This window comes from Somniosus microcephalus, chromosome 24 (genome assembly GCF_052327205.1).
Source record: "Somniosus microcephalus isolate GS21.2 chromosome 24, FLI_Smic_1.0, whole genome shotgun sequence".
NCBI classification, from domain to species: domain Eukaryota; kingdom Metazoa; phylum Chordata; class Chondrichthyes; order Squaliformes; family Somniosidae; genus Somniosus; species Somniosus microcephalus.
The window spans coordinates 3,700,788-3,722,646 of NC_141010.1; the positions used below are offsets into that span (position 1 = coordinate 3,700,788).

The following is a 21,859-nucleotide window of genomic DNA, read 5'->3' on the forward strand; positions in this document are numbered from 1 at the left end:
AGAGCCCAGTTACCAGTGCCCAGTGCCAGAGCCCAGTTACCAGTGCCCAGAGACCAGTCCCAGAGCCCAGTGCCAGAGCCCAGTTACCAGTGCCCAGAGACCAGTGCCCAGAGCCCAGTGCCAGAGCCCAGTTACCAGTGCCCAGAGACCAGTGCCCAGAGCCCAGTGCCCAGTGTGGTTGCATCATGAGCCAGCCCTTGGGGATCAGTCACTCAGCAAAGCTTTCATTCCATTGCCCAGTTTCCACTGCTCTGCACAGCTCACATTGCTCTGGAAGGTTAGATATCTACCTGGGCTATGTCCATCCAATGGGGGTTTCTCGCTGTGTCTATCCAGGTGTCTGTTGTTGCTGTTTGAAAGGTAACTGGGCTTTGCGCAGGTGTTGATGGGCTGGAAGGTGGGGTCCAGTTCTAAAATCAGGTTGTTGAGGTTTTCAATCGTTTCGTCTAAACTTGGGGACAAAGGTTCGTCTTCCGCACAGTTTGGTTCCGAGGTTGCCGTGTTTCTCCAGTATTGCTCAGAGCCTTTCGCTGTGTCATGGGGAACACCAGAACCGTGGTGCGCTATTACCCGAGCTGTAGTCATCCGCCGGACTCCGTCATGGATGGGGGGCTTCTGACTGGAGACGGACTTCACCACAATCGTTTGGGACCTGCCCAATCCAGGCTGAGACCTGTCCTGCGATTGGCAGCCGGGATTTGGAGGAGACATCCTGATCTCCCGGCAGACCCATCTCTCAGACGGGCAGTGGCTGTAGGAGTCTGTCCGGGAAACGGAGACGGGCCCTGGGCAGACGACTCTCGATTGACCGTGACTGGTCGAGGAACCATTCAGGACGATGGTCTCCATCCGAGGGGACGCGCACCTAGTCTGACTTCTGTCCATGTGAATGGTGTGGCTCGACATGACTTCGGAGAGGAAACCTCCGTCCTTCATCAGTGCCTGATGCTCGAACCAAGACTGAGAATGGAAGGCGTGCTCACCAGCTCCGACAGCTGCTTCTCGCACTTGTCCTCTTGGCTGTTGGGAACTGCAAGTGTTTTCTGATCAAGGATCTATCCACAAACCTAGAAAAGCATCAAATACATTTGTTGATTAGCAATCAATGTTAAATATAACTGTTCTACCAGAGGCTAATCATAAGCTGTTGAAGAAGCTTCCGTGCATTCATAGGAACAACATCGGAACAGGGGGAGGCCATTCAGCCCCTCGAGCCTGTTCCGCCACTCAATTCAATCATGGCTGACCTGTACCTCAACTTCTATACAGAAGGCAGTAGAGGCCAATTCATTAAATATGTTCAAGAAGGAGTTGGATATATTTCTTAAGGCTAAAGGGATCAAGGGGTATGGGGAGAAGGCAGGGGCAGGGTACTGAATTTGGATGAACAGCCATGATCTCATTGAATGGTGGAGCAGGCTCGAGGGGCCGAATGGCCGACTCCTGCTCCTATCTTCTATGTAACTCCATCCACCCACCTTGGTTCTGTAACCATAATACCCTCGCCCAACAAAAATCTCTCAATCTCAGTTTTGAAATTTTCAATTGACTCCCAGCCGCACCAGCTCTTTTTGGGGGAGAGAGTTCCAGATTTCCACTTCCCTGTGTGTGTGAAGTGCTTCCTGACATCACCCCTGAACGGCCCGGCTCTAATTTTAAGGTTCTGCCCCCTTGTTCTGGACTCCCCCCACCAGAGGAAATAGTTTCTCTCTCTCGACCCGATCAACTCCTTTAATCAGCTTAAACACCTCGATCAGATCACCCCTGAATCTTCTAAACTCTCGGGAATACAAGCTGAGTCATTCAGACAATGTGATGTCAAGATGACCCTGAGATGGACTATAGACACTATGGCCCTGAAATTCCTGGGTTGGGAGATGGCTTCAATGCACTTTCCGTCCATTTGGGTGGGGGACTTGGAATATGGGCTGGAGCCCAGTTCAATTGGCATTCCGCCCCATTTAGACATTTCAATTCCGGTTTCGAGGTGGGCAAATCATCCACCCACAGCACCCACATCAAGGGCTGTCAGGGGGGAAATCCCGGGCCTTGTTGGGAAATTCCTTTCTTTACGCCTTTGAGAAGTCCAAGTGGAACACATGGCAGGTGAGCGCGGCGATCTCAGGGGGTGGTGGGGCTAAAGAAGGTTACAGAGATAGGGAGGGGCGAGTGGTGGGAGCCAATGTAGGACAGCGAGCACAGGGGGTGATGGGTGAACGGGACTGGGTGCGAGTTAGGACACGGGGCAGTGAGCACAGGGGGTGATGGGTGAACGGGACTGGGTGTGAGTTAGGACACGGGGCAGTGAGCACAGGGGGTGATGGGTGAACGGGACTGGGTGTGAGTTAGGACACGGGGCAGTGAGCACAGGGGGTGATGGGTGAACGGGACTGGGTGTGAGTTAGGACACGGGGCAGTGAGCACAGGGGGTGATAGGTGAACGGGACTGGGTGTGAGTGAGGACACGGGGCAGTGAGCACAGGGGGTGATGGGTGAATGGGACTTGGTGCGAGTTAGGACACGGGGCAGTGAGCACAGGGGGTGATGGGTGAACAGGACTGGGTGTGAGTTAGGACGCGGGGCAGTGAGCACAGGGGGTGATGGGTGAACGGGACTGGGTGTGAGTTAGGACACGGGGCAGTGAGCACAGGGGGTGATGGGTGAACGGGACTGGGTGTGAGTTAGGACACGGGGCAGTGAGCACAGGGGGTGATGGGTGAACGGGACTGGGTGCGAGTTAGGACACGGGGCAGTGAGCACAGAGGGTGATGGGTGAACGGGACTGGGTGTGAGTTAGGACGCGGGGCAGTGAGCACAGGGGGTGATGGGTGAACGGGACTTGGTGCGAGTTAGGACACGGGGCAGTGAGCACAGGGGGTGATGGGTGAACGGGACTGGGTGTGAGTTAGGACACGGGGCAGTGAGCACAGGGGGCGATGGGTGAACGGTACTGGGTGTGAGTTAGGACACGGGGCAGTGAGCACAGGGGGCGATGGGTGAACGGGACTGGGTGTGAGTTAGGACACGGGGCAGTGAGCACAGGGGGCGATGGGTTAACGGGACTGGGTGTGAGTTAGGACACGGGGCAGTGAGCACAGGGGGCGATGGGTGAACGGGACTGGGTGTGAGTTAGGACACGGGGCAGTGAGCACAGGGGGCGATGGGTGAATGGGACTGGGTGTGAGTTAGGACACGGGGCAGTGAGCACAGGGGGCGATGGGTGAACGGGACTAGGTGTGAGTTAGGACACGGGGCAGTGAGCACAGGGGGCGATGGGTGAACGGGACTGGGTGTGAGTTAGGACACGGGGCAGTGAGCACAGGGGGTGATGGGTGAACGGGACTGGGTGCGAGTTAGGACACGGGGCAGTGAGCACAGTGGGTGATGGGTGAACGGGACTTGGTGTGAGTTAGGACACGGGGCAGTGAGCACAGGGGTTGATGGGTGAACGGGACTTGGTGTGAGTTAGGACACGGGGCAGTGAGCACAGGGGGTGATGGGTGAACGGGACTTGGTGTGAGTTAGGACACGGGGCAGTGAGCACAGGAGGTGATGGGTGAACGGTGTGAGTTAGGACACGGGGCAGTGAGCACAGGGGGCGATGGGTGAACGGTGTGAGTTAGGACACGGGGCAGTGAGCACAGGGGGTGATGGGTGAACGGGACTTGGTGTGAGTTAGGACACGGGGCAGTGAGCACAGGGGGTGATGGGTGAACGGTGTGAGTTAGGACACGGGGCAGTGAGCACAGGGGGCGATGGGTGAACGGTGTGAGTTAGGACACGGGGCAGTGAGCACAGGAGGTGATGGGTGAACGGTGTGAGTTAGGACACGGGGCAGTGAGCACAGGGGGCGATGGGTGAACGGTGTGAGTTAGGACACGGGGCAGTGAGCACAGGAGGTGATGGGTGAACGGTGTGAGTTAGGACACGGGGCAGTGAGCACAGGGGGCGATGGGTGAACGGTGTGAGTTAGGACACGGGGCAGCAGAGTTTTGGATGAGCTCAAGTTTATGAAGACACTGGAAGAACTCCCATATCTTGGGATCTTTCACATCGACCTGAACAGGCAACAGACAGCTCTCCTGACAATGCAGCACTCCCGCAGAACTGCACTCGATTGTGTGCTCAAGTCCTGGAGTGGGGCTTGAACACACAACCCTCTGGCTCAGGGGCGAGGTGCTGCAACCGAGGAAAACCGAGACACAGTCATCATAACTTGGAAGTTCTCCAGTGAGCTGGCTCAAAACCGAGTGGTCCAAACGCCCGGCCAAATCTCTGCAAGAACACGTGCAGATCAGCCACAATCTAATTGAATGGCAGGACTGGCAAGTGGCAGAATGGCCTCCTCCTGTTCCTGCTTTCCAAGCTGCAGGCCGGGATTTTCTAATCAGGTGGGGCAGGTCGGAATGTCTCCTAGATTTGTCACTCCTGAAACACAACGAGCTACTCTGAAAGCTCAGATGGCAATCCACCAGTTGACAGAGTCAATGCCTGATGAGTCCGCACGTCATGCTCGAGTGTGGAGCTAGGCTGCAGGCGATGTCCAGGCGGTGGGTGGAGAAGGGAGTGCGATGAAGCGGACTAGACCTCCAGCCACTGATTATGTGGTGAAGACAGTGACTCATGGAATGACGCTAACGTCGGTAAAATATTTAACAAACTATTCACAGCAGCAAGTGTTGTACAGCACAGGGCTGTGTGCTGTTCTCTCTCTCTTTCCACACACAGATAACAGGCAGGACTGGCGAGTCCAGGGTTGGGCAGCGATGGAGTGAAGGAAGGGCGTAGGGGCTGAGATCATGGCTGGAAGCGGTTTCTTGCGGTTAACAGTATCCAGGATTTATTGCGCTCAACTCTGAGAATCAGGACAACCCGCATCGTGTTTATCAAAACCAGTCCCACTTCAGTCTCTCAAATATATTGTACAAGCTCCCTGGAAAAATGAACCTTTTAGTGTGAAACTGAGGCTTGCAGTCCAGAACATAGGAGCAGGAGGAGGCCATTCAGCCCCTCAAGCCTGTTCCGCCATTCAATGAGATCAGGGCTGATCTGTATCCTAACTCCATCCACCTGCCTTGGTTCCGGAACCCTTAATACGCTTAACCAACAAAAATCTATTAATCTCAGTTTCGGAATTTTCAATTGACCTCCAGCCTCAACAGCTTTTTGGGGGAGAGAGTTCCAGATTTCCACTGCCCTTTGTGTGAAGAGGTGCTTCCTGACGTCACCCCTGAACGGCCTGGCTCCGATTTCAAGGTTATGCCCCCTTGTTCTGGAACTCCCACACCAGATGATATAGTTTCTCTCTATCGACCCGAATAACTCAATTAATCATCTTAAACACCTCAATTAAATCACCCTTTAATCTTCTATATTCAAAGGAATTTTTTCCTGACTCGATCCCTGGTCTATGGTGCATGAAATGATCCCAGCTCAGTGCCCTGGGTGGGGAGGGCCATAGGCAAGAAACCTCGCTCCTACTCAGTGTCCTTTGCCCCCTGCCGGAGAGTGCATGCATTTCCCCGTGGATGAAGACAGGATTGGGCTTAGATGCGATGCCGCCACAGTCGAACAGCTTGACAACATTCCTTGCCTAGGTTTACACATAAAGACTGGTCACCTGACAGCACCCACAGAATCATACCCAGCACCCACAGAACCGTACCCAGCACCCATCGAACTGTACCCAGCACCCACAGAACCGTACCCAGCACCCACAGAACCGTACCCAGCACCCACAGAACCGTACCCAGCACCCACAGAATCGTACCCAGCACCCTCAGAACCGTACCCAGCACCCTCAGAACCGTACCCAGCACCTATCAAACCGTACCCAGCACCCATCGAACTGTACCCAGCACCCACAGAACCCTACCCAGCACCTATCAAACCGTACCCAGCACCTATCAAACCGTACCCAGCACCCATCGAAGTGTACCCAGCACCCGCAGAACTGTACCCAGCACCCGCAGAACTGTACCCAGCACCCGCAGAACTGTACCCAGCACCCGCAGAACTGTACCCAGCACCCGCAGAACTGTACCCAGCACCCGCAGAACTGTACCCAGCACCCGCAGAACTGTACCCAGCACCCGCAGAACTGTACCCAGCACCCGCAGAACTGTACCCAGCACCCGCAGAACTGTACCCAGCACCCGCAGAACTGTACCCAGCACCCGCAGAACTGTACCCAGCACCCGCAGAACTGTACCCAGCACCCGCAGAACTGTACCCAGCACCCGCAGAACTGTACCCAGCACCCATCGAACCGTACCCAGCACCCATCGAACCGTACCCAGCACCCATAGAACCGTACCCAGCACCCACAGAACCGTACCCAGCACCCACAGAACCGTACCCAGCACCCACAGAACCGTACCCAGCACCCATCAAACCGTACCCAGCACCCATCAAACCGTACCCAGCAGCACCCATAGAACCATACCTAGCACCCACAGAACCATACCCAGCACCCACAGAACCGTACCCAGCACCCATCGAACCGTACCCAGCACCCATCGAACCGTACCCAGCACCCATAGAACCGTACCCAGCACCCATCGAACCGTACCCAGCACCCATCGAACCGTACCCAGCACCCACAGAACCGTACCCAGCACCCACAGAACCATACCCAGCACCCATTGAACCATGCCCAGCAGCACCCATAGAACCATACCTAGCACCCATAGAACCATACCCAGCACCCACAGAACCGTACCCAGCACCCACGAACTGTACCCAGCATCCATCGAACCATACCCAGCACCCCCAGCAAGGGGTCGACACCCTCGGTACCAGCAGATGACTCCCTGTGCCCCCACAGACGAGCAGCTTTCACCCCGACACCGAGCTCCAGGGATGCTCCTTGCTCTGACCTCTTGTTTTGTTTTACTGCCTGACTTTCCGAATACTCGATCAGGGCTGATCGCTGAACTCACTCATTCAATTATCTTTATTTCCCAAGCGTCTCCTCAGCGGAACACAAAAGCTGCTTTCCTCTCAGATGGTCTTCCTGTTTGTTTCTATGGGAACGATGATTCATTGTGCCTGTGACCGAGGCTATTGTCTTGGCTTCTCCTCTGGGGGTGGGAGCCACATTCCGATTTCAAGCCTGTGAGCTTTAAATATCTCACTGACCTGCTGCACCGCCTCTCCTCGGCCTCTCTCATTGTTTAACAGTTAGTAGAATTAATTCCAGCTCACAAACCCAAGGCTGCAGGAGCATCTCGACATCAGCCGTAAGCCAACACCACCTGTTCACAATGAGAGGAAGTAACCGTCCAATTCAGGCTTCCTTTAAACTGCTCGCTCACAGAATCCCGTTCGACAACTGAGATAATCACGCCAGCATTTTCCACTCAGTCAACATTACCTTTTTAGTGCTCGTCAAAGTGAATAATGAGAGTGTTGTACGACAGGGTAGAAATAGAGTAAAGCTCCCTCTTCACTGTCCCATCAAACACTCCCAGGGCAGGTACAGCACAGGTTAGATACAGAGTAAAGCTCCCTCTACACTGTCCCATCAAACACTCCCAGGGCAGGTACAGCACGGGTTAGATACAGAGTAAAGCTCCCTCTACACTGTCCCATCAAACACTCCCAGGGCAGGTACAGCACGGAGTTAGATACAGAGTAAAGCTCCCTCTACACTGTCCCATCAAACACTCCCAGGGCAGGTACAGCACAGGTTAGATACAGAGTAAAGCTCCCTCTACACTGTCCCATCAAACACTCCCAGGGCAGGTACAGCACGGGTTAGATACAGAGTAAAGCTCCCTCTACACTGTCCCATCAAACACTCCCAGGGCAGGTACAGCACGAGTTAGATACAGAGTAAAGCTCCCTCTACACTGTCCCATCAAACACTCCCAGGGCAGGTACAGCACGGGTTACATACAGAGTAAAGCTCCCTCTACACTGTCTTGTCAAACACTCCCAGGGCAGGTACAGCACGGGTTAGATACAGAGTAAACCTCCCTCTACACTGTCCCATCAAACACTCCCAGGGCAGGTACAGCACGGGTTACATACAGAGTAAAGCTCCCTCTACACTGTCTTGTCAAACACTCACAGGGCAGGTACAGCACGGGTTAGATACAGAGTAAAGCTCCCTCTACACTGTCCCTAAAATGTGCCTCAGTCCCATTTCCGCCTGGGTGATATTTCCAGTTTCCACACAATCTGCCCATTTGGCCACTGATGATCAATTTAGTGCCAGTTTTTTTGATGTGGGCCCATTCTGAGGCTGCCTGAGATCCTCACAGTCAGGAGACGCCCATCCCATCAGACCAGGATTCCAGCCCAGGATCCAGACACACAAGCTCAGTGTTGTATCTGGCTGCACCATCCTGCTCCTTGCCATCTCCCCCTCTCAGCCCTGGCCAATGGTTGTGACTAAAGTTGGCCAAGTTACAGTGGGTCTAAGTGTTACATTTTAAGACCACAGTGAAGGAGATATGGTCATTCCCACTCCTTCCACACACCAATCTGTGCACCATGGACTCTACCCCAGTTATTTATCACCCTGGCAATCCTCTCTGTCCCCACATCTCTCCTAGTCCCCTACTCTCCCAGTCCCAGTACCATGGGTTGCCAACATTTGCTGTACCCTCTCTTTGAACAGAAGTGGAGGGAAATTCTCTTCCCCGACCAGGACAGTTGCTCGGCGCTCTTCCCGCCCGCAGAGAGCCAAGGATGCAAGGCCCAGGTCCCCGAGCGATTTCCTGCCTGTCTGCCCCATAAAGAAAGAAAGAACTTGCATTTCTCCAGCGCCTTTCATGACCTTAGGACGTCCCAAAGTGCTTCACAGAGAATCATGTGAGTCACTGTTGTAATGTAACAAACGCAGCAGCCAATTTGCAAACAGCAAGATCCCACAAACAGCAATGTGATAATGACCAGATCATCTGTTTTTTAGTGATGTTGTTTGAGGGATAAATATTGGCCCAGGACACCGGGGAGAACTCCCCTGCTCTTCTTCCAATAGTGCCGTGGGATCTTTTACATCCACCTGAGAGTTTTGTTTAACCATGTATGCTTAAGATGGGAGGATGAGGTAGTAAAGGTCTTGAGGTCCTTCCCAATGGAGGAAGAGAGCCCGTTTAGCAGCTTGATCTCCGTCCAGTCGACCCCAACACATTAGCACTGACGGCCCTGGTCTCAACTAGGGCCCATCATTATAAGACAGTCACTAATAAATCCAACAGGGAATTCAGGAGAAACTCCTTTACCCAGAGAGTGGTGAGAATGTGGAACTCGCTACCACAGGGAGTGGCTGAGGCGAATAGTGTAGATACATTTAAGGGGAAGCTGGATAAACACATGAGGGAGGAAGGAATAGAAGGATATGGTGATGGGGTGAGATGAAGACGGGTGGGAGGAGACTTGAGTGGAGCATAAACACTGGCACGGGGCTGTGGGGCCGAATGGCCTGTTTCTGTGCTGTATATTCGATGTAATACCTTCGGGAGGGGGGGGTGCATGTGATTCGCCCTTCGAGGTACTTCCTCCTCTGCGTAGGTTCCTCTCCGTCTCCGCTGGCGTTGAGGCAGTGTTCTTGCTGGGGTTATTTCCGCCTTAGCACTGGCGGGCTCGCTCTCGATGGCTGGAATCTCACCGGGAATCTGCTGTGCAAAGGGAATGACCTCCGACCCAGGGAAATGGGGTTGGGGTTAGGGCAGGGGGAAGTCTCACCTCATTGGATCTCTGCCCCGACGAGCAGATATCTTAGCATGGCAGTTAGGCATTTCGGCTGGTTTAATTGATCCAGTGCCTTTGGGAGTTAATCAGTAACACCAGCTGCTGTTGCTGGTAACTGTGATGCATTTAATGGTTCAGTGAGTCATAAAGTTTCTTCTAATCTGCGGTCTCTGTGGCGGTTTATTCATTTGAACCCAGTGTCCCTCAATTGCTTTCACAGAATCACAGAAACCCCACAGTGCAGATAGAGGCCATTTCGGCCCATCGAGCCTGCACCGACACATATCCCACCCGATCCCCGTAACCCCACGTATTTAATCCCCCTAACAAACTAAAACAATTTCAGCTCTGTAGTATTTCTGCATAACTCACGAGTCTAAATGGCTGACTTGTCGCTCACTCTCGGGACCCTCTCCAATCCAGCTTTGTCCTTTTGAAGATTGAGAGCCAGAGATTCCAAAGATGGCCTCACCTCTGATCAGTGCAAGGATTCACAAATTGTCACTTATTGCCAGTGCGTGGAGGTGGCTACAATGTCCAATCGTTGGTTGACTTTGATTAGGGCAGCACTTCCTCCCTTAACCTAGATGGAGACTTACAGCATGGAAGGAGGCCATTCGCCCCATCGTTTCTGTGCTAGCTCTTTGCTGTAGCAATCCAAAACTAATCCCACATCCCCATGCTCTCCCCGTAGCCTTTATATCTCCTCTGCTTCAAATATTTATCCCCCACTCCATTCCGTGCCCAACTACTTGCTGTGTAAAGTCTCCCAACCCCTCTCCTCACTCTCTCACTGATCATTTCAAATGGATGATCCACGTCACTGATTCCTCAGCCAGAAGGCTCACTCTATCAAAACCCTTCAGAATTTCAAAAACCTCCAGTAAATCTCCTCGGCCTTCCCTGCTCCTGTGGAAACAGTCCCGTTATCTCAGGTCTCTCCTCAGAACTCGAGTTTCCCATCTGATGCGCTATCAATTCTAATAAGAGGCTGAGCAGAGTTCAGAACGACAGGCTTTTATTAACTACTGAATTGCACTTCAGACAGATCAGGACTATGCCTCTAGTGGACGACCGAATGCCTGGAGCTGCCATGCGGCCGTCCTTATACTCGGTAGCCGAGGGCAGAGTCAGCTGAGGCATAGTCGGACATAACAGTGAAACAAGAGTGAACGACAACAACAACAACAAGTGAACACAGTGAACTACAGTGGTTTACCACACCATCCCAGCATCATCCTGGTGATTGCACACTAGACGCTCTCTGTCCTTTCTATAACGGAGCTCCCAAAGCTCACACACTCTCTAATCATTCTCTTGCACAACTTTGTCATTACTTCTTCGCTCTTGTACTCTGTGCCTCTATTTATAAAAATCAAAATGTTTTTGACCTTTTTTATGTCTTTATCTACCTACACTCTCACTTTTCAGGGAATGATGGGGGAAAAATTGGGTCGCGCCCCCTCAGGGCGCTAACTTCGCCGGGGCGCTACTTTTAGCGCCCGAAAAAATTAGCACCCCTGCGGCCGGAATTCATCGGTAGCGCCCCAAGAGGGAAGTGGGGTGCTACTGGAAGCGCCCCATCTCCCTCTTGGGGCACTGCGAGGGAATATCGCGGCATATCGCGCCGCGGTACTGCAGGCCTTCCTCCCCTTCATAAAAGGGAGGGGCCTAGCGTAGCGTGACCTGGGGCCCAGCTGGGCCACCAGGGATCGGAGTGCCGGCAAAAGAGCCTGACACTCCACGGGGGGGCTGAAGAGGAGGCCGGGGACGGAAGAGGGGGCAGGTGCTAGCAGGCGGCCAGCAACAAAAATGGCGGCCCGGCACCTCGCCTTTAATTAGCACCGCCCTGGCCACAGGTGGGCCCCCCTGACCCCGTCAGACATAGCGTCCGGCGGTAAGTCAGGGGGCGCTACCGAAGATCACGGCCGGGGCGCGAGCGGGGCGCTGAGCACGGCGATTATGTCATCGCTGGTGGGGCAGCGCCGTGGGGCGCTAACGGTTACCGTCGCCGCTAACCTCCCGCTGAATTTCGCGGGAGGTGCTGGTGGCGCCACGCCCGGGCGCTAGTTGCTTTGCACCCCGTTAGCGCCCGCTTAGGGAGGCGCAAAGCAGCCAAATTTTTCCCCCAATGTATTTGCACCCCTGGGTCTCTCTGTTCAACCCACCTGTCAATGTCAGTGTACACTCCCAGTCCCTGTTTTTTCTCTACGAAAATGTATTGACCCACATTAAACTGTATCTGCCACCTGTCTGCCCATCCGCTCACCTGTCTGCCCATCCGCTCACCTGTCTGCCCATCCGCTCACCTGCCTGCCCATCCGCTCACCTGTCTGCCCATCCGCTCACCTGTCTGCCCATCCGCTCACCTGTCTGCCCATTCATAGAAACATAGAAGATAGGTGCAGGAGTAGGCCTTTCGGCCCTTCGAGCCTGCTCCGCCATTCAATGAGATCATGGCTGATCATCCAAATTCAGTACCCTGTCCCTGCCTTCTCCCCATATCCCTTGATCCCTTTAGCCTTAAGAAATATATCCAACTCTTTCTTGAATATATTTAATGAACTGGCCTCCACCGTCAGCCCATTCGCTCACCTGATCCAGCACTGGCTCCTGGGGTACATCACTCCCAACCCTTCCCCAGTCTGAACGACACCCATTTACCCCAACTCCTGTTTCTGTCTGTCAACCAACATTCTACCTGTGCTGCTTCATTCCCTTATACCATATGCCTGACTTTTTCTAAAAGGCCTCTTGTGAGACAGCTTATCAAGCACCTTCTGAAATTCAATCTACCCTCGGTCGACAACATTCTATTCATCCATCCAATCAGGCACTGCTTCAAGGCACGCTATTAAATTTGTCAAACATAACTTGCCTTTAACCTGCTGTCTCACCTGGAACCTGCTAAACTAAAGGTGCATTTTAAAGACACCTTTGCCACATTTTATATCACATTTTATTTTATCTCTGGCTCGATCACTTGGAAATGAGACCACAGAACCCAGAAGGTGGCAGCAGGCACGTTACAAACCGTTGATCAGCTTTCTCCAGTGATGGTCGGTCTGAGTGCAGCTGATGCTTTGATAGCAGAGAACGACTCCACTTGGGTTTCTCAAGCAGGAAGTCGCAGGCTGAACCTGTCCCCGTATAAAGCCTCTGCTCAGTACCCCTGGCCTGCACTGACTGTGGGTAGCTGCCAGGCCCGTGCAGTTACAGGATTCAGTAACACTCCGCAGTGCACGGCTGTGCAAAGAGGGGGCAGTTTAACGGTTTTCAGGAAGGTGCTAGGAACGACTCGGGGCAGAGCATCATCCCGTGCGAAGATTTAGCGAGGGCAACACTGTGAATTTTAAATATTAGAAATCATAGAATGATACAGCACAGAAGGAGGCCATTTGGCCCATCGTGCCTGTGCCAGCTCTTTGAACAAGCTCTCCAATTAGTCCCACTCCCCCCGGCTCTTTCCTCACAGCCCTGCAAATGTTTCCTCTTCTAGTAATTGACATAAGAAAACTACTAGGCACTTGGTCGAAGCATTAAACAAAGCTTTAATCAACTGTTTTACAACATGGAGGTCTAGTTGTGTCCTTCACTAGTTCCAGTTAAGAATGTCCTGCACAAGCTGGGCCCGTGCCCGAGAATTTATACTCTCCCTGGACAGCGCCACCCGTAGGCTGCTCAGTATTATTTCATAAGTCTTTCTTTCATGAATGACTGATTCATGTCAGTATTTATCTAATTCTCTTTTGAAAGTTATTATTGAATCTGCTTCCGCCGCCCTTTCAGGCAGCGCATTCCAGATCACAACAACTCGCTGTATAAAAAAAAATTCTCCTCATCTCGTCTCTGGCTCGTTTGCCAATGATCTTAAACCTGTGTCCTCGGGCTACCAACTCTCCTGCTAGATATTATTTCAGCGATTTTTCTCCACAGTATTAACTGTAACATGAGTAAAAGGGAAGCAAGTTCCCACTTTCGATTAGCCGTACCGGAGCCGGGGCATTCACTGAGCTACTAATGGAGAGATACGGAGCGAGCAGACCCCCGGTGTGTGCTCACATGTCACCAGGCTCCGAGCAAGGGACGCTGATTCCCAATCTCCGGCCCGCAGTAACCTCAGCAACCTTCTCCCCGGCACTGCTTCCCATCCTTCTCCCTCCTTACTCCACACACTCAATCTCCAGCCCGCAGTAACCTCAGCAACCTTCTCCCCGGCACTGCTTCCCATCCTTCTCCCTCCTTACTCCACACACTCAATCTCCGGCCCGCAGTAACCTCAGCAACCTTCTCCCCGGCACTGCTTCCCATCCTTCTCCCTCCTTACTCCACACACTCAATCTCCGGCCCGCAGTAACCTCAGCAACCTTCTCCCCGGCACTGCTTCCCATCCTTCTCCCTCCTTACTCCACACACTCAATCTCCGGCCCGCAGTAACCTCAGCAACCTTCTCCCCGGCACTGCTTCCCATCCTTCTCCCTCCTTACTCCACACACTCAATCTCCGGCCTGCAGTAACCTCAGCAACCTTCTCCCCGGCACTGCTTCCCATCCTTCTCCCTTCTTACTCCACACACTCAATCTCCGGCCCGCAGTAACCTCAGCAACCTTCTCCCCGGCACTGCTTCCCATCCTTCTCCCTTCTTACTCCACACACTCAATCACCGGCTCCTTTCTTGTAAGTAAATCCATTATTGATTCCTTTCCTTTCTGGGATGAGTCTGATGGGATCTGTGTTCTCTTTCCCTGTTGCATAGGCCGAGTGAGCAGGTTGATGGGTCAATCAGAGAATCACAGAATGGTTACAGCACGGAAGAAGGCCATTCGGCCCGTCGATCCCGTGCCGACTCTCAGCCAGTCCCACACCCCCGCCCTTTCCCCGTAGCCCTGCAATTTTTTTTCCTTCAGATACTTATTCAACTCCTTTTTGAAAGCTGTGATTGAGTCTGCCTCCACCACCCTCTCAGGCAGTGCATTCCAGATCCTCACCACTCGCTGCGTAAAAAAGAAAAGCAGTGACCCTAGATCTGACCCCTGGGGAACACCACTATACCTTCCTCCAGTCCAAAAAACAACCGTTCACCACTACTCTCTTTCCTGTTACTTAGCCAATTCCATATCCATGCTGTCACTCTCCCTTTTATTCCATGGGCTTCAACTTTGCTGGCAAGCCTATTATGTGGCACTTTGTCAAACGCCTTTTGGAACTTGATCACGTTGGTTAAACATGATTTGCCTTTAACAAATCCGTGCTGGCTTTCCTTAATTAATCCACACTTGTCCAAGTGACTGTTAATTTTGTCCCTGATTATTGTTTCTAAAAGCTTCCCCACTACCGAGGTTAAACTGACTGGCCTGTAGTTGCTGGGTTTATCTTTACACCCTTTTTTGAACAAGGGTGTAACATTTGCAATTCTCCAGTCCTCTGGCACCACCCCTATATCTAAGGAGGATTGGAAGATTATGGCCAGTACCGCCGCAATTTGCGCCCTCAATTCCCTCAGCATCCTAGGATGCATCCCATCCGCTCCTGGTGACTTATCTACTTTAAGTACAGCCAGCCTTTCTAATACCTCCTCTTTATCACTCCCAATGCCCCCTGGAACCCGCCGTTAGATCCGGCCGGAGGTGCCCCTCGTGCCCCTGCTCTCCCTCACCTCCCTACATGGCACTGCCCAGCCAATGCCAGCCAAACCCCTCGCTCCCCGGCCCAAGGACCAGGCACTCAGTGTGTGGGGGCATTGCACGCACCAGTCCTGGGCATCGCGCTGGCATTGTGACACCTCCCGACCCCGGCATCAGGACCTGGCTGAACTTCAGCATCCTGTCTGAAGAGTTTCACATTCACCACCAGCCAATCGCTGGGAGGAGAGCCGCCAGCCTCCTGAACTCACACCAAGTTCAATCAGCAAACTAAAGGCTCTCCAGATCAGCAGGTAGACACTCGCCCTTCTCCCATTCCCCTTCCACGGAACTTTAGTCCCAAAAGACTTGAAGGATCCAAAGATGTGCGGGTTAGGATGATTGGCTATGATAAATTGACCCTCAGTGTTAGGGGGATTAAATACGGGGATAGGGTGGGATATGTGTTGGTGTAGGGGTTGCGGGGATCGGCTGGGATATGTGTCGGTGCAGGCTCGATGGGCCGAAATGGCCTCTATCTGCACTGTGGGGTTTCTGTGTGTGATTCCTGATACTTTCTCTAATTATTCAAAAACAAACTAAACTGCTGACACTCACCTTTGAAGTCGCGTGTGCTGAATTGCTCCTGCGCTCCAGTGAAGGTTTGTTGGTGGTGTCAATGTCTCAGAGTCCGTGTCCTCTATCAGTTGAATGCTACATTCCTGTCTGCCCTGCCGATCCTATAAAGCTTTCTCCCTCCCACAGAAATGACTGTAGCGGCTGCTGGAGGGCGGGGCGGCTTTAAACTCCAGCACTGGAGCCAGGAGAGCTGAGATCAGACAAGGGGCCACACCCTCCACAAGATAAACCAGAGCTACACGTTGCAAAACAGCCTGCCTTTCTGTCTGCATGACAGCACCCATCTCACAGCCAGCCTGTCTCACCGGAGCAACCGCCCCCCTTTCAAAATCAAAGCTTCATCGAGTGATTAGAGATTATCCTCAATATCTGTTGTGTGTCTGCTGATTTTGAAGATTTTTGTTGAGTTATAACATCAGGAGAATGACTTCCAGGGGTCAATGTCCCTGCCTGGGAGTGTGTGATGGGACAGTGTAGAGGGAGCTTTACTCTGTATCTAACCCGTGCTGTACCTGCCCTGGGAGTGTTTGATGGGACAATGTAGAGGGAGCTTTACTCTGTATCTAACCCGTACTGTACCTGCCCCGGGAGTGTTTGATGGGACAGTGTAGAGGGAGCTTTACTCTGTATCTAACCCATGCTGTACCTGCCCTGGGAGTGTTTGATGGGACAGTATAGAGGGAGCTTTACTCTGTATCTAACCCATGCTGTACCTGCCCTGGGAGTCTTTGATGGGACAGTGTAGAGGGAGCTTTACTCTGTATCTAACCCATGCTGTACCTGCCCTGGGAGTGTTTGATGGGACAGTGTAGAGGGAGCTTTACTCTGTATCTAACCCGTGCTGTACCTGCCCTGGGAGTGTTTGATGGGGCAGTGTAGAGGGAGCTTTACTCTGTATCTAACCCGTGCTGTACCTGCCCTGGGAGTGTTTGATGGGACAGTGTAGAGGGAGCTTTACTCTGTATCTAACCCCGTGCTGTACCTGCCCTGGGAGTGTTTGATGGGGACAGTGTAGAGGGAGCTTTACTCTGTATCTAACCCGTGCTGTACCTGCCCTGGGAGTCTTTGATGGGACAGTGTAGAGGGAGCTTTACTCTGTATCTAACCCCGTGCTGTACCTGCCCTGGGAGTGTTTGATGGGACAGTGTAGAGGGAGCTTTACTGTGTATCTAACCCATGCTGTACCTGCCCTGGGAGTGTTTGATGGGACAGTGTAGAGGGAGCTTTACTCTGTATCTAACCCGTGCTGTACCTGCCCTGGGAGTGTTTGATGGGACAGTGTAGAGGGAGCTTTACTCTGTATCTAACCCATGCTGTACCTGCCCTGGGAGTCTTTGATGGGACAGTGTAGAGGGAGCTTTACTCTGTATCTAACCCATGCTGTACCTGCCCTGGGAGTGTTTGATGGGACAGTGTAGAGGGAGCTTTACTCTGTATCTAACCCGTACTGTACCTGCCCCGGGAGTGTTTGATGGGACAGTGTAGAGGGAGCTTTACTCTGTATCTAACCCATGCTGTACCTGCCCTGGGAGTGTTTGATGGGACAGTATAGAGGGAGCTTTACTCTGTATCTAACCCATGCTGTACCTGCCCTGGGAGTCTTTGATGGGACAGTGTAGAGGGAGCTTTACTCTGTATCTAACCCATGCTGTACCTGCCCTGGGAGTGTTTGATGGGACAGTGTAGAGGGAGCTTTACTCTGTATCTAACCCGTGCTGTACCTGCCCTGGGAGTGTTTGATGGGGCAGTGTAGAGGGAGCTTTACTCTGTATCTAACCCGTGCTGTACCTGCCCTGGGAGTGTTTGATGGGACAGTGTAGAGGGAGCTTTACTCTGTATCTAACCCCGTGCTGTACCTGCCCTGGGAGTGTTTGATGGGGACAGTGTAGAGGGAGCTTTACTCTGTATCTAACCCGTGCTGTACCTGCCCTGGGAGTCTTTGATGGGACAGTGTAGAGGGAGCTTTACTCTGTATCTAACCCCGTGCTGTACCTGCCCTGGGAGTGTTTGATGGGACAGTGTAGAGGGAGCTTTACTCTGTATCTAACCCGTGCTGTACCTGCCCTGGGAGTGTTTGATGGGACAGTGTAGAGGGAGCTTTACTCTGTATCTAACCTGTGCTGTACCTGCCCTGGGAGTGTTTGATGGGACAGTGTAGAGGGAGCTTGACTCTGTATCTAACCCGTGCTGTACCTGCCCTGGGAGTGTGTGATGGGACAGTGTAGAGGGAGCTTTACTCTGTATCTAACCCGTGCTGTACCTGCCCTGGGAGTGTGTGATGGGACAGTGTAGAGGGAGCTTTACTCTGTATCTAACCCGTGCTGTACCTGCCCTGGGAGTGTGTGATGGGACAGTGTAGAGGGAGCTTTACTCTGTATCTAACCCGTGCTGTACCTGCCCTGGGAGTGTGTGATGGGGCAGTGTAGAGGGAGCTTTACTCTGTATCTAACCCGTGCTGTACCTGCCCTGGGAGTGTGTGATGGGACAGTGTAGAGGGAGCTTTACTCTGTATCTAACCCGTGCTGTACCTGCCCTGGGAGTGTGTGATGGGGCAGTGTAGAGGGAGCTTTACTCTGTATCTAACCCGTGCTGTACCTGCCCTGGGAGTGTGTGATGGGACAGTGTATCTCTCTCTTAGGCAGTCCCTCAGAACCGAGGATGACTTGCTTCCACATTAAAAATGAGTTCTCAGGTGACTGATGAGTCCAATGCGGGACCTACAGTCTCTGTCACAGGTGGGGCAGACGGTGGTTGAAGGGGCGGGTGGGTGGGGTGCTTGGGTTGACGTGCGCTCCTTGCGCTGCCTGCGCCTGGCTTCTGCTTCTCCCGGCGAAGAGACTCAAGGTGTTCAGCAGCTTCCCGGATGCTTCTCCTCCACTGTATCTAACCTGTGCTCTACCTGCCCTGGGAGTGTTTGATGGGGACAGTGTAGAGGGAGCTTTACTCTGTATCTAACCTGTGCTGTACCTGCCCGGGAGTGTTTGATGGGACAGTGTAGAGGGAGCTTTACTCTGTATCTAACCCGTGCTGTACCTGCCCTGGGAGTGTTTGATGGGACAGTACAGAGGGAGCTTTACTCTGTATCTAACCCGTGCTGTACCTGCCCTGGGAGTGTTTGATGGGACAGTACAGAGGGAGCTTTACTCTGTATCTAACCACTGCTGTACCTGTCCTGGGGGTGTTTGATGGGACACTGTAGAGGGAGCTTTATTCTGTATCTAACCCGTGCTGTACCTGCCCTGGGAGTGTTTGATGGGACAGTGTAGAGGGAGCTTTACTCTGTATCTAACCTGTGCTGTACCTGCCCGGGAGTGTTTGATGGGACAGTGTAGAGGGAGCTTTACTCTGTATCTAACCTGTGCTGTACCTGCCCGGGAGTGTTTGATAGGACAGTGTAGAGGGAGCTTTACTCTGTATCTAACCCGTGCTGTACCTGCCCTGGGAGTGTTTGATGGGACAGTACAGAGGGAGCTTTACTCTGTATCTAACCACTGCTGTACCTGTCCTGGGGGTGTTTGATGGGACAGTGTTGAGGGAGCTTTATTCTGTATCTAACCCGTGCTGTACCTGCCCTGGGAGTGTTTGATGGGACAGTGTAGAGGGAGCTTTACTCTGTATTTAACCTAGTCTGCAGCTGACCAATAGCTCAAATGTAGAATGAATCCAGAAACAAGAGATTTCTCGAAATCCATTTCATGTTGAACATTTACCGTTAACTGAGAAAGGGATTGTTCATCTCTCCGCCTGAACTACACTGTAATCCAGACCCAGAGGTAAAATCTCAGCCTGCTAACCATGGCCGCTAGCCGTTCCCAATACTAGGAACCTTGTCCCACTCTACCTTACTGTAATATATGTGAGTGGAAGAATTGAAGGACAGAGTTACGATGAGCTACGAGTCAAGGTGCTTATTTACTAGGCCAGAGCGAACTGAGCATGCTCAGACTAAACCATGTGACAAACCATGTGATAATATATTACACTGTTTACCCCTCTGCAACCTCAGTTGCATTCACGGGAAAGTCTTTGTCAACTGCACCTAGAGTGAAAATCTCACCTTCACTCCCAACACACGAGTCCTCATGTGGCAACCTGGACAAGGCATCTGCGATTGCGTTTTGCTTTGAAGTGGGATATTCAATCGTGTAGTCATATTGTGACAACACTGCCCAACGTTGCATTCTTGATGCGGCCATTGCAGGGATGGCCGATTTAGGCCCCAATATTGCTCGGAGCGGTTTGTGATCGGTTATCAGGATAAACCTTCTGCCGATCAGGAACTGTTGGAATTTCTTGATTCCAAACACTATGGCGAGTGCTTCCTTTTCAATTTGTGCGTAGTTTCTTTCGCTCTTTGTGAGGGTTCGCGATGTGAACGCGATTGGTTTCTCTTGGCCGTCATCCATTACTTGGCTTATGACAGCTCCCACACCGTAACTAAAAGCATCACACGCTAACTTAAGTTCACGCGCTGTGTCGTAGTGCACAAGTAGAGCATCGCTGGAGAGATTTCTCTTACAAGCGTCGTAAGCTTCCTGTTGCGCTTTTGTCCACTTCCACCAGACATCCTTCTTGAGGAGCTCGTGCAATGGAGCTAACATGGTCGCTAACTCAGGTAAGAATTGTGCGTAGTACTGGGCCATTCCAAGGAAAGATCTTAACTCAGACACGTTCTGTGGCTTTGGATCATTGATGACAGCATCAACCTTTTCCTTCACTGGTTGCAGGCCATTTGCATCAACTTTCAGTCCAAGGTACACAACCTTGGGCTGCACAAAAGCACATTTTCTCCTTTTCAATTTGACATTGTGGGAATTCAACCTTTGAAGCACTAAATCGAACACTTCTAGATTTTCTTCCTCACTGCTTGTTGCGATCAGCACATCGTCTTGATTGCAGAAGCAATTTGGAATTACTTGCAAAATCTTATCCATCGTAGCCGGGAAGATTTCGGGGATGACTTTACACCATATGGTAGCTCGGTGTATGAGTGCAGTCCCTTGTGTGTGTTGATAGTGAGATACTGTTGACTCTCTTTGTCAACATTCAGCTGAGTGTAAGCGGCGACAGTTCAAGCTTGGAGAAACCTTTGACCCAGAGAGTGCTGCATACAAATCTTGTGATGTAGATAACGGGTTCTGCTCATTATCAACTGATTGGTTGATAGTAACTTTGTAGTCACCGCACAAGCGTACAGTTTTGTCTGCTTTGGGCACTACCAGAATCGGGGTAGTCCATTCACTATTATCAGTTTTTACCAGCACACCGTTCTCTCTGTTTCTCTAGCTCTTCCTCCACTTGACTTTTCAATGCATAGGAGACTGACCTTGCCTTACAACCAACCTGACGACTCCCAGTGATTCAGAGACACAGAGGGTTAGATTTTGTCATGGGGGCGGGCTGGGGGCGTGTCAGGATCCCGACTCCGGTGTGAAGTGGGACAAAAGTGCGATTTTGCCCTAATTGGGCACGTGATTTCCAGCGTGTGGAAACCCCTGGCCCAATGAGCCTTTTCATACAGAGAGTCACCTCCAATGGCGTCATCAATGCTGCTGGATTTACGGCCTGCAAGCAGCCTTGCTTCTTTTTCAGCCTTTAAACTTTATGCCCATTGTTCTGAGTGCTTCCTTCACCAATGATGTCCACCAGTAGACCAAAGTGTGCTCCAAGGTTCGATGAGGCCTCCCTCCAAACTCTGGTGGAGGGAGCAAGAGCAAATAAGGAGGTGCTCTTCCCTTCCTCAGGGAGGAAAAAGTCTCCCCAGCAGACTAAAGCTGTGTGGCTGCAAGTGGCCCAGGAGGCCAACTCCATCTCTATGTGTGGCAGAACCTGGCTGCAGTGCAAGAAGAGGTTTCATGACCACCTCCGCACAGGAAAAGTGAGTATGACATTCCCAT

General features: G+C 52.2%; 1 protein-coding gene across 3 annotated transcripts in view; it reads right to left on the bottom strand.

The window, feature by feature from the left end:
• The window catches only part of LOC147100962 (tensin-4-like), a 46,060-nt gene extending 29,981 nt beyond the window's left edge, over positions 1 to 16,079 (bottom strand). The window contains exons 1-2 of one of the 3 annotated variants that reach the window (XM_085966073.1): positions 15,942 to 16,079; positions 291 to 1,067 (exon numbers count right to left, since the gene is read on the bottom strand). In XM_085966073.1, coding sequence (XP_085822199.1) covers positions 291 to 936 — 646 coding nt within the window. In that variant the 5' untranslated portion in view covers positions 937 to 1,067; positions 15,942 to 16,079. The other 2 variants (XM_085966074.1, XM_085966072.1) reach the window with 2 other exon arrangements.
• Positions 16,080 to 21,859: the final 5,780 nt, after the last annotated feature.